Here is an 18,450-nt window from a genome sequence, read left to right on the forward strand (position 1 = left end):
ACTTGTGTTAATGGACTTTACTGTAGCACCAATATACTGGATAGCCTACAAATTATATATAAAAACTATTTTGCGAGAGCTAAAACTCTTCGAATATTTTGGACTGAAAAATTTTTAACCGATGTCTTCGACGAAACTGAACAAGATCAAATAATTCTGGCACAACATAATAACAACCACAGAGGAATTGTAGAAACAACTAAACATATTTTAACTCAATACTATTTTCCAAAGATGAAGGCAAAGGTAAGTCGTTTTATTAATGTTTGTAAATTATGTCAAAGAAGCAAATACGAAAGACATCCTTATAAATTAAAATACAAATTGACTCAAACACCTGCTAAACCATTGGAAATCGTCCATATGGACATTTTTATAATCAGAAGTAAAAATTATCTTACTTTCTGTGACAAATTTTCTAGACTTGCATTAGTAATTCCAATCCGTACACGAAATACAATACATATTCTTCAAGCATTGGCAAAGTTATAACAATTGCAGAAAACATGGATGTGAACATACTTGATGAAAATCAAAGAAAAATCCATAAGTCTAAACTAAAAAGCAAACGGAATACGACATAAACTTATTTTACAAGTGCAAGCAATATACTAAAACATTGGATACGAATGAGTTAAAAAAACAAATTATTTTGGAATCAAACACTAAATTATGAGTATTTTGCAAGCACATTCATGTTGTCTTCATTTATATTTATATTTCTTTATTATTTTAGGTCTGGATACGATGCGGTGGATCCTGTTTCTATTCTCCATTTTCCCAATCCTATCAACCCACCTTTACTTTCAAGCATACGGGGCACACCTAGAAATCACGGACTTGAATGACAACCCAAGTATTGTAGCTCTTAAAGTAGGTAACACTTTCATTAGAGAAGGATATGATTGGTTAGTTCATACATTCAAATTAGATACTTTTCAAAAAATTTTAAATCAGTATGATATAATGATAAGTCAAATAAATTCAAATGTAAACATGAAAGATTTTAAAGATATTCTAAAAATGAAATTTATACAAACAAGCTTGACATTACAAAAACTTAGTCCTAGAAGAAAAACAAAGAGAGCTATTAATATTCTGGGTACGTTAATTAAAACCATTACAGGAAATTTAGATAATGATGATCTAGTTACCTTAAATCAAAAGATTAGTTACCTACATTATTCAAATAAGGATCTTATTATGAATAACAATGAACAAATTAAAATAAATAATCAGTTTCAAGACAGAATTAACAATTTAACAAAAGTAATTTACAATGAAAAAGAAGAAATAGGTAAACTTACACATCAGTTTAGGACAAATAAAAACATGAAGGTCTCCTGGGAACAGCTACAACATTTCCAGAGGTTAATCTTCAACTTAGACGTAATTCAACGGCAGTTAGACGATATCTCGGATTCGATCGTCATGGCTAAAGTAGGGGTTTTATCCAAGAGCATCCTTCAAGCAACGGAAATCAACTATATTATTGACAAATTGGAAAATTCAGGAATTTCCGTAAACAGTGACGAACAGGTTTACGAATTTTTAGAACCAGCAGCTTTCTACAACGGTTCATGTATTGTGTTTCTCATAAAAATTCCAAAATTCTTACAAGGAATCTACCAGCAAATTATTGTGGAGAATATTCCCATCAATGAAGAAATAATACCGATCGATTTCACGCACGCAGTTTTAGGGACGAATGTAACATTTGTCATGAACGATACTTGCGTAAACATCGAACAAAATATCATTTGCAAGTTACAGACAATGAAGAATGTCTCTAATGATATGTGCATACATCGATTATTAAGAGGGAATCCCAGTAGCTGTCCATTTAAAAAATACAATGGAATTCATGAAGTTAAGTCCATGGGAAACGGAAAAATTCTGATTCGAAATGCACTTAAAGCTGTGCAATTAAAAAACAGTTGTAGTTATGGTCCTAAAAATCTTACAGGATCATTTCTTATCACTTTTAGAGACTGTTCTGTCGAAATAGAGAATCAATCGTTTGAAAACACCCAATTGGACTATAGCAACATTTTGGAAATGCTACCATTGCAATCAACATTAATCAACAAATCGAAGACTATAGTAACAGACACACAAATCTTACAACAATTACATACCAACAATAGAAAGCGTATTGAAGTTTTGGAAACAAATAATCATCATGTTTCATACGGAGGAACTTTCACGGTAATCATCCTTCTAATAATTACTGGTTACCTGTTCAAAGAAATAAGGACAATTTGGACGAAAATTGTAATCAAACCAAGTAAACCCACGGAAACCAACATCGAGTTGAACCGGGACGATTCAAGCTAAGAAGGGGGGAGTTATTTCCGAGCCTGCCAGCTTACCCTTATCATATCGTGGTTATCACCCAGCATCAGACGAGCCAACTTCCCAGCCATTCCTTTATCATATCGTGGTTATCACCCAGCATCAGATGAGCCAACTCGCCAGCCATTCCACATTGCAGTTCTCACGCAGCGTCAAACATTCAACCAGCCAGCTCATCAATTTTGAATCTTCGGCATCATCGTTCCCATGCAGCACCAAGCTACAAAGCAACGACGATTGGAATATGAATCCTGGAACGTGACAATTGAACGAGGGACATCGCGCCGCCACCGATGATGGTTCCCAGCTGACCTCAGCAAGCTAGCTTAGTAGTTAGGTTGTTAGACGGTTAGGAGAAGAAGTTACAGTCAGTTCTAGTTTAGATTTGGTAGTGAAAAGATCGTTTAGTGAATACTAATGTTTTTTAAAAAGTCCTTAATGGAAAGAAATCCATATATATATATATATATATATATATATATATATATATATATATATATATATATATATATATATATATATATATATATATATATATATGTCCGTCGATCTGTCTATCTGTCTATCTGTCTGTCTGATCCATATAGGCGCGAAAACTGCCGAACCGATCTTCTGGAAGGGAGGGGTCCCATACAAATGAAACACAAATTTCTGCACATCTCAAAAACTTACCAAGTAAGAGGAACCAAATTTGGCATGTGGATGTTTTCAGGAGAAACAAATATGTCCATAATGGTTCGACACCCCTCCCGCTTCTGGAAGAGAAGGGTTCCATACAAATGAAACACAAGTTTCTGCATATCTCGAGACCTAACCAAGTAAACAGAACCAAATTTGGTAGGTGGATGTTTTTAGGGGTAACAAATATATCCATAATGGTTTGACACCCCTCCTTCTTCTACAACGGAGGGGTCCCGTACAAATGAAACACGCATTTCGCACAGCTCGACAACCAATCAACCAAATACAACCTAATTTGATATGTGCATGTTTTTAGAGGTATCAAATATGTCCATAATGGTTCGACTCCCCTCCCTCTTCTGGAAGGGAGGGGTTCCAAACAAATGAAACACAAATTTCTGCTTATCTTGAGAACTAACCAACTAAATGGAACCAAATTTGGCAGGTGAATGTTTTTAGGGGTAACACCCCTCTTTCTTCTATAAGGGAGGGGTCCCATACAAATGAAACTCAAATTTCGCACAGCTCGAGAACCAATCAAGCAAATATAACTAAATTTGGCAAGTGAATGTTTTAAGGAGTAACAAACATGTCCATAATGTTTCGACACCCTTCCTTCTTCTGGCATGTCTCCAAATACCATTTAGAAATCCAAGATGGCGACTTGCGGTTTCTGAAAAATAGCGACAAATGACCAAATACACCCAACATAAGTATTTCCGGAATTGTTATGATGCACTGTAGCCACAAATCGACCTCATACAACATTTCGAATTGTAAGATGGCGACTTCCGGTGTCTGGAAAACAGCCGAAAATGACCAAATAACACCCAATATGGGTGTTTCTTAAACCAGAATAACGCACAGGGGCCAGAAATTGTCTCCAAATGCCATTTTGAAAGCGGCAAATGACCAGATACCACCCAATATGGGTATTTCTGGAACTGTTATGATGCACTGAAGCCACGAATCGACCATAGACAACATTTTGAATTGTAAGATGGCGAATTCCGGTGTCTGGAAAACAGCCGAAAATTATTAATAAAAACACTAAATTTCTTAAAGAAATTGTTGGGCTGAAATCACCAACTCTATGGTAGCAAACACGTGTGTTATATTGTGTTAGCTTCAAGCTACAGAAAAAGTTTTATTTAGGCTAGTTTTACAAACTGATTCGTTTAGGATTACTTACAAATTTGGTGTAATTATTCTGGAAGTGGTATTGGCTTTTCTGTCCCACTATGCCTTACTTTTAACTGTAGATATATAATTCCATTTATGCAATAGGTTCAGGCCCGGATTTGAGGGGGGGCGAAGGGGGCAAATGCCCCGGGCCTCCCGATTCAAGGGCCCCCCTAGTCCTGTGGCGACCTTTTCTTTTTTTTTTTGCTCGTCACCTTTCAGAACGTTACCTCTAAATGTTTTAACAAAAGAGGGCCTCACAAACAAATTTGCCCCGGGCCCCCCACCGTCTAAATCCGGCCCTGAATAGGTTAATGATTTCCAACCCTCAAATGATCCGTACTTACATGTGTAGAAAATATATTTTAGAAACTATCACTCCCGAAAATTGTATATAGGAAATTTAGTTTGAAGAGCTGTGGTACTTTAAGATTAGTGTTTAATATAGTATTTTATAGATTTTAACTAGAATAATAAATTGAATTGAGTAGAGAAATGAATTGCACGTTGCCACTGCATGAAGAATTATTTTGTTTTGATTTCTCCTATTCCCTATTTTGTCAGCTTCCAGGAGAATCGTCTCCGGTGTCTCGTCATAGGGTTTTCGTGGGCAATCCATAACCGCTCCAATCGCTACCTTGACCGACCGAACTAATCTCTCCCACGCACCACCCATGTGTGGTGCCGCTGGGGGTATAAACTTCCAGGTAGTTTGGAAGGTCGTGAACTTTGTGGATGAAGCCTTGTCTCTATCTTCTTTTAGCGCCCTCATTTCGTTGCTGGTGCCTTGGAAGCAGGTAGCATTATCAGTCCAGAATTCCCATGGGATGCCTCTGCTTGCCACAAAACGTTGTACTGCCATGATCTACTGTCCATGACCAGGACTCCGTACTTAACGAGTGTACCACCTCCATGTGGATTGCTCTAGTCGTGAGGCACGTGAATAGTGCCACCTAGCGCTTCACGTTGCCCCTACCCACCTTCGCCAGTATCGGCCCGAAATAGTCTAGTCCGGTAAACGTGAAGGGCTGAACGAAAGCCGTCAAGCGCATCTCAGGGTGCGGAGCCATTGGTGGTGGTGTTGGCATCGCCTTCGCTACGCGACAGAAAGCGCACGCTTTCTCAACTTTCTCCAGTAGTCGTCTCAGCTTAGAAATCTCAAACCGTTGGCGGATTTCGTTGAAAATGGTTTCTTGGTTGGCATGACGGAAACGGCGGTGGTACCAGTCTACAATAAGGAAGGTGATTAGGTGTTGTTTTGGGAGGATGATTGAGAACTTAGCTTCGGCCGGTACGTATGGTGCCGCACCAATTCGTTCCCGGCTCCGCAGAACTCCGTTCTCGTCCAGGTATGGCCACCGCTTGTAGATAGAGCTGGATTTGTCCACGATTGCATGACGCTGCAATTTCCTCCGCGTAGAAATCGCTTTGTGCTGTTTTCAGGAGGATTTCTTCTGCTTGTCGAAGTTCGTCGCTTGTTAGGTTTCCGAGTTGTAGGTTTTCCTTAGATCGGCGCTTAGGGAAGTTGTTCAACCCGCGAAGAACATATGCAGCTACACGCTGCATCTTGGTCCATCGATCAAATCGGTTGAATGTCATGTCCGAAGAGAAGTGTGCGGCATGAAAATGGGACGGACGAAGTCCTTGCTCGGTTTAGGCAATCGTTCGCTGCTTGGGCCAGTCCTCTACGAGTTCGTAGAGAAAGGCCGGGCCTTGAAACCAGGGACTGTCCATGCGGACCGTTATCCCACTTTGTAGCGAGATCCGCAACATTGAGCTTGGTAGGAACTCAGCGCCACTCGGGTTGTTGCGTGGAGGACAAGATCTCGCCGACTCTAACGGCTACATATTTATGATAACGCCGATGATCGGTGGAGCGCACCCACGCGAGGACAGTACTTGTATCACTCCAACAGTAGTGTTGACAAACCACGAAGGTATGCCGCTTCAGGACCGTGTTCATCAAGCGTACGCCCAAAACTGCTGCTTTCAGTTCGAGACGAGGAATAGATAGTGTTTTCAACGGGGCAACTTTAGTTTTGGCTTCAGCAAGTGCCACTTTTATGCCGCGGGACGACTCCAAGCGGAAATACACTGCACAGGCGTAAGCAGTTTCGCTAGCATCAGCCAAGACGTGGATTTGCAGACGAGAATATTCATGTGTCGGTTGGAAGTAGCTTCGAGAAATGCGAAGTTTACCCAGTTGTTGAAGTAAGCCCGCCCATTGTCGCCAACGTCCATTTAGTTCTTATGGGATTTCTTGACCCCAGCCGACTCCACGCGCCCAGCTCCTGGATAAAGACTTTACCGTGAACCAGGAAATACGCGATGAGACCGAGCGCATCGAAAAGGCTCATAACCACCTTGGCCACTTCACGTTTTGTGGGGACATGATCTGGATGCAGGATGGCCTGTAGATCATCGCGTGTTCTGAAGGAGTAGATGAACACATCTTCTTTCGGGATCCATCGCATCCCAAGTACAGATTTGGACTTGCCCTCTCGTTCCAGATGAAGGCTTTTAGATTCCTCTTCAGCTACTTCACGTATTTCTCGCAGCACTTCGGGTTCGTTGGAAAGGAATCGCCGTAGAGTGAAGCCTCTCTTGGACTGCATAAGCCTGACCTCGTTCACGACTGTAATCGCCTCCTCGATCGTATTGAAGCTGTCCAAGTAGTCGTCGACGTAGTGCTTTTTCTTGATGGCGTCTGCTGCTCTTGGATAATCTCTAGCGAACTCATCGTCGTTAAGGTTCTTTACGTACTGTGCCGACGCCGGGGAACAGCACGCCCCAAATGTAGCGACGTTCATGACGTAAACTTGGGGGTTATCCGAGGAACAAAGCCGGAAAACGAAACGTTGCAATTGACAGTCACTGGAAATTGGCGAAACTGGCTGAGGACCGTCGGGAGCTCGGCTAGTAGGTCGGGTCCTTTTAGGAGACGGGAGTTTAAGGAGACTTCTCCCACCTTGGCCGCCGCATCCCAGATCAGCCGTATTTTGTCAGGTTTTTTGGGGTTTGTAACGACACCTAGGGGAAGGTACCATACACTTGGGTTCGATCGACTCATAGTCGTCGATGGGGAGACCACGCAGTTGGGGAAAGCGCTTAGCTAGCTTCTGGTACTTCATGCTTTAGGTAGGAAGAACCAGTCGACTAACCGTCCGGACATTGAAAAGAGAGTATCGGGAATTTATATTTTTGCCGGAGATATCGAGCTGGACACATTGCGAGGTCGGTTCGACCCGTGTCACGTTTCCGGTCCACTTCATGGTGAGCGGATCTGTTTTCCCCGCGACTCCCAGACCTTTCGAAACTGATTCATCCAGGAGAGTGTAGGACGATCCTTCATCGATGAAGGCGTAGACAACTTGGGAGGATTGTTGCCATACAGAACGACGGGAAGAATGCGGAAAAGTGGCCACTGAAAATTACCGTAGGTTACGTGACTAGCTGAGACGGATAGATCGCAGGACGTGTCGGAGTGTAAAAGTGTATGGTGTTGTGACTTCCGATGTTTGGAAAATAGCCAAATACCACCCAATATGAGTATCTCCGGAACCAGAATGATGCAAGGAGCTAAAAATTGACCACAGACACCATTATGAATTGTAAGATGGCAACTTCCGGTTTCTAGAAAACGGCCAAAAATGGCCGATTTCCATACACCCAATATGGGTGTTTCTCAAATCAGAATGACGCTCAGGGGCCAGAAATTGTCTCCAAATGCCATTTTAAAATCCAAGATAGCGACTTACGGTTTCTGAAAAATAGCCTGAAGTGACCAAATACCACCCACCATGAGTATCACCGGATCCAGAATGATTTAAGGAGCTAAATATTGACCTCAGACACCAGTTTGAATTGTAAAATGGCAACTTCTGAAAAACAACCGAAAATAACCGAATACTACTGCATATGGATATGTTCGTAATTGAAATGATGTAAAGAAGAGAAGCATTGACCCTGGAAACCATTTTGAATTCGAATATGACCACCTTCAGTTTCTGGAAAACAACAAAAATAACTGAAATGCACCCAATATATTTGTTGTCATTCCGATGAAACCAATCATTTCAAACGATATAAAAAAAATCGTAAGGAACCAATGAATTTGATATGCTTAAAATTATAAAATTAAACACTAAAATAGGCGGGACGAAGTTTGCCGGGTCAGCTAGTATACATATATCAAAAAAAATTCGAAAACCGAAATTTCACGTACCCCTTCCTTGGGTGATTTTTCGGTTTTCAAAAAGTCCAAACTTCAATTGCTTTGCGCCACCCCATTTTAAGTCCGATTGAGCTAAAATGTTTTTTTTTTTTTTTTTTTTATTCTCGCTTATTTTCCGTCGGTCTAGTTCCGCCACTGTTGTGGCCAATCACCGACGCCCAGGGAGGCGACTCCACACCCAGGACCCTAACTCACGACCCGTTTATTAACGGACCGGCGCCAACGGCTTTACTTCCTCATGCGATGGAAGGCGTGATCCCAGAAATTTTTCGCCTCAGAACATCTCCCGGTGTCGGCTAGGATTGAATCTAGACCAGTTGGGTTGGTTGTGAGTGGATCACGCCACCTCACAACCATCGACACCTATGTCGGCGGTGGGATTTGAACCCAGGCGTCGAGCGTGGTTGGCGGAGACGTTACCAACCACACTAGGCCCCCGCTCTTGAGCTAAAATGTTGCACAGGGTGTTTTTCGAGCAGGTGAACATTTTGAAAAGTTTTTTTTTTTTTTTGAAATTTGAAATATATGTATGTATGTATGTAAGTATTAGCCACCATCAGTTCATGGCTATGCCTACGGATGCAAGAAGATTGACTGTAGAATCGAATTTGCTAATTCGGCAACCTTCACGTATATGTTGTTCCGAAGGGCCAAAAAGGGTTGGGCGGACCCGTAAGCATATTCTCTTACGCGCTTTCCACGGTTAGTGAAGACATCTCCTCTAACATAAACATCAAGTTACCTTATTAACAACTTCGCCGTACGAACTGAACTTGCTGATGGTTTGTTTGTTAGAAGGGCGCATTAAACATTTCTCAGGCCTTAAGGGAGAAAAACAGTTTCTCCCAGGTGATTCAGGCTGTCACACCACGTCCGTCCTCCAGCCATCAATTTGTTTAATACCCTGATGCCCCTCCCACCCGTGTTATATGATGTATGAAATATGTTTAAGCACTATACAATATAATAAAGTATAATGAATTGATAATTTAGCGAGAACATACCTTAGCATTGAAATCTCAATAATTACTTGCATGCAATCATACGCTCCGTGTATTTCATAGGTATCCGTATCCGTACTACTCACCAATCTCGCCTTGTTTTAGTTCCCTCCTTTAACTTCTTTTACACATATCCTCCTTTTATAGTTCCGATGCCTACTTCTCATGTAAATATACAAGGATATACGTTTTAATAATATTAATTTGATTTACTTTGATCTTTCAGCTTTCCTTGTTCTGACTAGAATTTTTTGAATTTAACTATTTGCTTTGAACTTTAGATTTCAACTTTGATTTTTTTATTATTTTGAACTTTAAACTTCAGACCTTAAAGGTTAAAAACTTTGTTTTTTTTAATGTTTCATTTTTAAAGCTCAACTTTTATCTTTTAACTTTCAATTTATGCCTTTAAACCTTTATTTTCGAATTTTGGATTTTTTGTTTTTTTTTAATATTTTAAGTTTACCTTTAACTTTTTACTTTTATATTGAATTTACAACTTTTAACATTAAAGTTTTGTTAATTTTGTTTTAATTATCATTTCTTACTTTTTGTTTTTAATTTCTTATTATTTTTTCCATCTTCTACAATAAATTAAAAGTAACCTTTTTCACGACAGTTGCCTATTACTTTTTACCTCTACTTTAAATGTTTTGTAGTTGATAACTGTCGTGTTAATGTAAATATGTTTTTTTTATGATTATTACTCTGATTTTTTTCCAATATTTACATTATATTTTACTGTGTATGATCTTTTTTTTATCATTATTATTCCTTTTGTTTAAATATTATAATTATTTTTATTATTATGTTGAGCCAGCATCAATCGCGTACATTCCTGGTGTTTATTGCGAATTATTTAATTTTATCGCGATTATTTACGATGTTTTGTCGCGATAAATATATTATTTACGATATTCATCGCGTCGATTATCTCCAACATCTCGAATAATTAAACAAATATACCTACAAAGGATAAAAAAAAACTGGCAAAGTTTCATGCATGCATGTTCATAGCTCCGAAATTCATAAAAATGCCAATATGCATATCGAACATGACAAAGTTTTAAGTTGGATTACAAAATGCCAAAACAATCGCAATCAAAATTAATTAAAAATTGTCTGTGTTTCAAAATTTGTTCAAAAGCTAGAAAAGTCGTAAAACAATAGCATAAAACTGGGCAGAGGCTAATTAACAACGGAGGCAGGATGTATAGAGTATCTCTATCGACGTCAGTTCACTGCGCACACCGCACACAACTCGAAGCAACATAAACAAGATTATCCTCCTGCCTGTGCCCATAACACACACTGCAAACGATCACGCACGTGAGAGAACTGCAGAATCGGCTTGTTCGAAGCTGCAGAAAGAATAAAACTCTCTCTTGCTAGGTCACTGTAGTGAACAGCGTTGCCAGGTATCCAGATTTAGCTGGATTATCCAGATTTTTGAACATGTATCCAGATAGACAGATTTGATGCCCAATTATCCAGATTTTTCATGAATGATCCAGATTTTATCCAGATTTTATTTTCTCTGCTCCGCAAAAAGGTCATCACTTCAAATTTGGCGGGAAATTTTGCAATTTTGTCACCTCAAATTTTACGTACCCCAAGACTTTTATTCGAAGAATTTACCTTTCACCCCACGAAATGACTTCCAGATTTTTTCCAGATTATTTTTTTGCCTTTTCCAGATTTTAAAAAAAATGTCCTGGCAACGCTGGTAGTGAACCTGTATGATGTATAAGCTCCCTAGGCCACTGCCGTTCTAATTAAATAATAAAGAATGTGTGCGTTAACATACGATACGATTGCAAAGAGAAAGAGAATCAAAAACAGAAGAAATCACAAACTCGCGACAATCCTACAGTCTGCGCCTCTCAAGTCTCAGCACGCACTGTAAGGCCGAAGTCATACTAATAGCCATGACAAAGACAGCAAAGCTGCTCTTCCTCGAACTATCCATTCTGCCATTCAAATTAAATAAGAGGAAACAAAGCAACAATCGCACACAAATCTAAAGTAGATACTGAGCTTGAAAACGATTCTCTCATGGACAACTCCGCCTCCTTTCCGCGTTTGGTGCGTGCGATCTCAAAATAAATAAAAGACCGCGAAAAAAACAAATGTTACTTATCTTGCTCAGAAGGTTTCCAGTCATCCTCTAGTGCATACCAGAGTCTATGTTTATAATATAGAGTCGCGCAAAGATGAAACCAAAGGAAGCAAATCAGTGTCAAACGAGGGTACCAATCGAGCAATGTAAATAAACAAGGTGATAATGTTTGGAGTGGATGAAAAGTGTTGTTATTAAGCGTGATAAAGAATATGTGTTTTCCGAAGTTTCAACTACACATTTCAATCCAACATTAAACCTGTACACTGGTTCGGTTAAATTTAACAAAGCATCACCGGTGTTATCTTTCAAAACTGTGTACCTTGTAAAGAATTTCCAAAAATGATATCCGCTTATACATGGTGAATAACAGAACTGTAACAACAACAAACGGCACAAAGACTGTGTTGCCGAAAGGATAGATTTTCTCTTTGCGCGACTCTATATACACATAGACTCTGGTTCATACAACATCGAACAACTGAATCGTCTTGGTGTTCATGTAATCACTATTTCTCTGGCACCACACCCACACTACAGCAACCATAATAGCATTGCTGCTTGCTTGTATATTCTTCGCGGTTCTCATTTTTTATTTGCTTTAGCTTCTTCCCTGTAATTTATTATGCATGTTGCGATCGACTTCTGCTAACGTACTTATCAGTTTTCCCTCTATTGTATACAATTAACACAAGAAAGAAGAACAGAATCACCTAACTTAACCCAAAAAACCATATCTTTTTGATTTATGTTGCACCAACACACGATGTCCCTTCACAAAACAACTTTCATCATTGCACAAATACTACTTAAGCTACTGAATAATACATTGTATGCTGGGACTGGGGCTGCGCGTAATGGCTACCACTCCCAATTTTACTGAAATTTTCAATCAACTTTTCACTGCATTTCTTCAACTATTTTAACTACACCTTAATTTTAAATACTACCGTACAAGATTAAGTAGCGCTTGCAGCCCATTTAGCACCCAATCTCATCAATTGACACACTTTTTTTTTTTGTATCGTCCATCGGACGGCTAAGACCAATGTTGGTCCATCTCTCCAAATTGACACACTTAAAACACTGATTACACAACCGCGATTGGAAAGCCCGACTTTACTTGGCCGTGTTGCCATAAGCCTGGTTTTTTTTTTTTTGAAATTCGAAATTATTATCATTTTGAATCGTTCTAAATCAAAAATATGAGCGGTGACATGTAGGGTTTTCACATTAAAATGTTTGCTGATGTTCGGGAAAGACATTTGAGAAATAGTAGAAGGGTGGGGTGGTATTCAAGACACGACCGCTTGACAATGACTACCATATTCTTATATTCCAATAAAACAAAGAGTAGAGGGAATAGCAACGCTTCTATTACAAAACTTCGAGGCACCAAAAGGTGCCAGTTGCCGATTATTCTTGTTTACTGGTTAGTCCGTCCAGAATTCCAGCCGTTTTAGAAAGAAGGAGGAGTTAAGTAGAAAATGGAATGACAAGGAACGTAAATAAGCATCGAAATCAGAAAGTGACAACAACAATAACAACAAAGTCAGATCTATTGTATCCGTTAGTGTCGACTGTGCATGGAAAGAGAAGTAGTGATTGGCTGCGCGGTATGATTTAGACAATCAATATAAAATACCAATTTTTCAATAGTGTATCTCAAACAATAGTTTGTTTTTGTTACATAAATTTAACCGTAAAAAAATTTCTGATCGATTGATGCCAAAACCTCGAAAACCTGATTATAAATGACTGAAAAATAAGCGCTCAAAACCTGACCACTTTTCCTCGGTTTTCTCTGGTTGAATTACTAGATTCTCGAATGCAGGCGCCTAACAGTCAACGTCAAAAATAATAGGTGTCTGATAACTAAAACTTGAGATATTATTCACAAAACTACGTAAAACATGCAAAATTATGACTTTCTGCGCTAAGTTTGCCTCTAAATAAAAATTAAAGGCGATGACATATGAATCTTTTTACATTAAAATGTTTGTTTATGTTCAGGAAAGACATTTAAGGAAAAATATTTAGTATCCAATCACTAAACCTTGAGATATTATTCACACAAAAAAAAATATAACTTTTCATACTTTTTATACATGTGATTCTTCTCCCACTAAAATGTTCGTTGATGTATGAGAAAGACATTTGAGGAAAAATAACAGGTATCTGATTACTAAAACATGAGATATTATTCACAAACCTACGTGAAACATGTTAACATAACACCACGTTATGTTTTATTTTTAAAATTATGACTTTTTAAGCTGAATTTTCTCTAAATCAAAACCCGAAGCTGTGATCTGTGATTTTATCTTTAATAAAATGTTCGATGATGTTAAAGAAAGATATTTGAGGGAAAATGAATAGGTATCTGATTATTTAAAATTTAAATATTTTGCACAAAACCACATGAAAAATGCAAAACCATGATTTTTTAGGCTCAATTTGTCCTACAGTTATGATATATGATTTTTTCATTAAAATGTTTATGTTCAGGAATGACTTTTGAGTACAAATAACACCACGTAAAACATGCAAAATCATGAATATTTGGGCTCAATTTGCCTCTAAATAAAAAATTCAAACCTATGATATCTACTTGTTTTTCATTGAAATGTTTGTTAATGTTCAGGAACAACATTTGGGAAATAATAATCAGGGCCGGATTTAGACGGTGGGGGGCCCGGGGCAAATTTGTTTGTGAGGCCCTCTTTTGTTAAAACATTTAGAGGTAACGTTCTGAAAGGTGACGACAAAAAAAAAAAAAAGGTCGCCCCAGGACTAGGGGGGCCCTTGAATCGGGAGGCCCGGGGCATTTGCCCCCTTCGGCCCCCCACAAATCCGGGCCGGATAATAATAATTTAAAAACTACGTATGTTTGAAGAATGTTTTAAGATAATTTTGTGCATACAGAAAACACATTAAAATACTCATATATATATACATATATATATATATATATATATATATATATATATATATATATATATATATATATATATATATATATATATATATATATATATATATATATATTATATATATATATATATATATATATATATATATATATATATATATATATATATATATATATATATATATATATATATATAATGCATCCAAATTTTGACTTTTTGAGCATAAGCTCAATTCGCCCTTTAAATCAAAATTCTAAGCGATGACATGTGATTTTTTTTTCAATTAAATGTTCGTTGTTTTTTTAACATCTCCAAATATTTTATTGCAGAAAAATCCATGTTTTGATTATGTGCGAGTCGAGCAGAAAAAAAAATTACATTTCTGATGTTTTCGTAGTTTTGTGAATGGTAACACATTACGGGATTCGATTTACTTTTTTTTCTTTTACCTAAACTAGATCTTGGAACATTTGGCTAGAGGAAAAAAACGCATTTCATTGGTTTAAACATCAATTAGGAGACGACTTATGCATTAATTTTTTTTTTAATTTCCAAGTAGTTTTGTGGATTAAATTATTAACTTCTTCTCAGACGTGTTTCTTTGGACACCAACAAACATTTTCGTTATAAAAATTCACATGTAATCTTTTTAGATAACATTATAGAGGAGAACTAAGCATGAATGGTCATGCTCAATTCTTATTACTTCGATTTCTTTCTTTCAAAAGTTACATAAAAAGAGGTTTTACTGTAAACGATTATCGAATATCCGGACATCACCCGAATTTGGTATATTCGGAAACTGGGATGACCCACACAACATTTTCCAAAATGACGACTTCTGGTTTCAGGAAAATAACCTGAAGTGGTATTTGGCCAATCATTTCAATACTTCCGAAAGTGGAACTCCGTACGTCATTTTGATTTTTTTTTTGTTCACACAAGATTTATTTGACACGGCACAATACAAATTAATGTTTTACGGAGCCAACTATATCTAATGCCTTATGGTCTAAAACATCTTATAAGCTACAGGCAAATTTTTTATCCTCGCTGTCGACTACGAGCTGAAACTATATCTAATACTAAAACTAGCATATTTTTTTTATCCGAGATTCGTTTCGCTGTTAAATGGGCACCTTGATGCTCGTCAAATAGCTATAAACGAGTAGCATGTGTGGCAAGTTTCGCTGAGCGAGGATATCACGAACTGGTACATAGGGCTGTATCCCTCGGGTCCTGAGGGTATTCAAAAGTAGAGATCTGGTGCCGCGGAATCCAGCACACACCCAAACCACGTGTTCAATGTCTTGATACCCCAATCCACAAACGCAATGATTATTGTTCGCGAGCAAAATACGCAGGAGATGTGCATCTACCCCGTAGTGGTTGGACGAGAAATCAATTCCGTACGCCATTTTGATACCCGAAAAGGCGACTTCCAGTTTCTGTTAAATAACCCAAAATCACAAAATGCAATCCAATATGAGCATTTCCGCTTGTGCGTTCTCAGAATATTAAAGTAGGGGTAAACAGGGTAACCGCCCACCGTAGTTTTACTACCAACTTATATAATAATTGAAAAATTTCTTTCACATGTCTATTACAGTATAATTACATAACATTGTGCACCCCTTTATTTTTTTGATACTGCGCGAACGGTTACAAAAATAATCAAAAACAACCTTTCAGCTGGCAACCAGTCAATGCGCTATTGTTTTGCGGCAACGGTACTTAAGGTTTTTCGGTCTAAAAATCTATTGTTTTATTCGTGAATATACGTTTAATCGCTTGCCTGAATCTGTCTTCTAAGGGGAAATATCGAAGGCCGTGAGTAATCTTGTAATTTTGACTACTTTTTCGATGGAATTTGAAAATGTTCCACTGGGGGTAACGTCGCCCACTATACATGGGGTAAAACCGCCACATATACAACTGTTTGTTGTTTTACTTCGAGACCCAAATGCCTCGACGTTACAAAGGGAATATTTACAGGATCAGTCAAGCAATTTTAAGCCACATTCGACCATTTTCGATTTGGTTGAAGCTTTTCTAGTAATTTTTTTTAAAGCGACTAATTTTTGGAAAAAATAAACTTGTGTAAAAATGTGAACAAAAACAATTTTAGAGCCAGAACGGTTTGTTTGATCGGCAGAGTTGAAAATAGTTGCTTTAACTTCAAAAAAAAAGTATACACTGTAAAAAAATTTGAAGAAAAAATATATAAATAGTATTAATTTTTTTTTAAATTTATTTGAAAAAAAAACATGTTTTTGCCCGCAAAATCTAAAAAATGTGAGTTAAAATTTGGTAATTTTTGGATCATGGAGTAACAGAAATATTAATAGCTCAAATTTTGTAAAGAATTATTTTACGGTTTGTTTAATGTATAGAGTCGTTGGTAATTTTGTTCTTCAAAAAAAAAACAAAAAATTGAAAATATGAATAAAAAAATTAATAATTATTATTATTACTTTATACATAAAAAGTCTTCAAAAAAGTCATACAGACAGGTTTATTAGGTTTTATTTTTAGCTTAAAGACAGGTATATTATAAATTGAATATCTTGAAAAACCCCAATTCTGAAAAATCTATTTATTTTGAAAACCACAAAAAGTTACCTAAACATTGATTTGAACTTGGATAATCGAAAAACAAATACTACAAGGTATACAGCCCTAGGGTTGTATGAAATGTTGACGTGGGACTAAACACTGTTATTGGTTTCAAAATATACAGAGTCCGCAGACAGAATCAATGTGTTTGCTCAGTTACTTACGTATTTTCGTTTTCAGCATTCCCCGGAAATCTATTTTTAAAAGTATATTTAGCAACACTCGAAAGAATATCGTTATATTTGGCGATATTATGCCTGTAGTATTGTTTTGTGCAAACAACATGCATTTGACATGGTACAAGTATATCGTTCTTGTTAAAGAAGCACCAAGAATTTCCCGTAATGCGTCAAACTCAGAATTAACTCTATATCCTTAAAAACCAAATCCAATAATACGCACGTTATTATTATGAATGGTTATAACTTATTTAATGCTGATTAAATCAAATTTATAATATAGATCTTACTTTCAAAATAATATGGAAGCCCTTACAAAGGCTCATTGATTGGCAAACATAAGAAGATATGTTAAACAAAATTATCAACAAGTTTCAGCAAAAAATCGTAGCAATCAACAATTCCATTTTTGTTTTTTGCTTGACATTTTTTTTTTTTTCATTTGTCTATAATTCGCTGTATTACGAAGGCATCTAATATACGTTTGTCAAAAGATCCTCTATAAATCTATAAATTTGTATATTTGGGAACTCACTTTTTCGATACTATCCGGTCACGATTATTTAGTGAATATCGAAGATAAAATTAAATAAATATAACTTATAACCGTTGCAAAAATGTACAATTCTTGTTGAGTAATTTATAGTAATCATATTCATGAGATAAACTATCAATCACCATCAGCAGCAGCATTGCAGTTTTTCCTCGATTGCACACGAAGAGAAATGTATGAACAGACGTGTACCACTGCAATACGAGTAGTACCGCTGCAGTACGAATAGAAGTGTACCACTGGAATGTACGAATAGAAGAGTACCGCTGCAATCATAAACGATGAGAGACCTGCGGCTCTCTGCTCCACTGGTACTGTTGCTTTTGCCTGCATGTTTTCTTTCAAGAGATCAGTTTTTATTAGGTTCTGAAAGCAGGTTAAAAAATCGTTCAAGAATGAGGATTGTTTCAAACTTTTCGGAAAACTTTTACCTTCGAGACATCATATTAGTCCAGGTTCATGGAAGCAAAAATAAATTGACCTATTGGGACGAGGAGACTCTGTCAATTTTTTTGATATTGATACAGAGAATATCACAGAAAACGGTTGGTGTCCATTCACGTCATCTGTGCTAGGAATGTTCGCATGTAATTGGTT

General features: G+C 37.3%; 1 protein-coding gene across 1 annotated transcript; it reads left to right on the forward strand.

Moving 5' to 3' along the window:
* The first annotated feature begins 747 nt into the window (after nt 1-747).
* LOC129730680 (uncharacterized) lies at nt 748-2,337 on the forward strand. The gene has a single exon (XM_055690211.1). It carries the CDS (start codon nt 748-750, stop codon nt 2,335-2,337), a length of 1,590 nt encoding a protein of 529 aa, XP_055546186.1.
* Nucleotides 2,338-18,450: the final 16,113 nt, after the last annotated feature.

The sequence above is a fragment of the Wyeomyia smithii genome, chromosome 3 (assembly GCF_029784165.1).
Source record: "Wyeomyia smithii strain HCP4-BCI-WySm-NY-G18 chromosome 3, ASM2978416v1, whole genome shotgun sequence".
Classification (NCBI taxonomy): Eukaryota; Metazoa; Arthropoda; class Insecta; order Diptera; family Culicidae; genus Wyeomyia; species Wyeomyia smithii.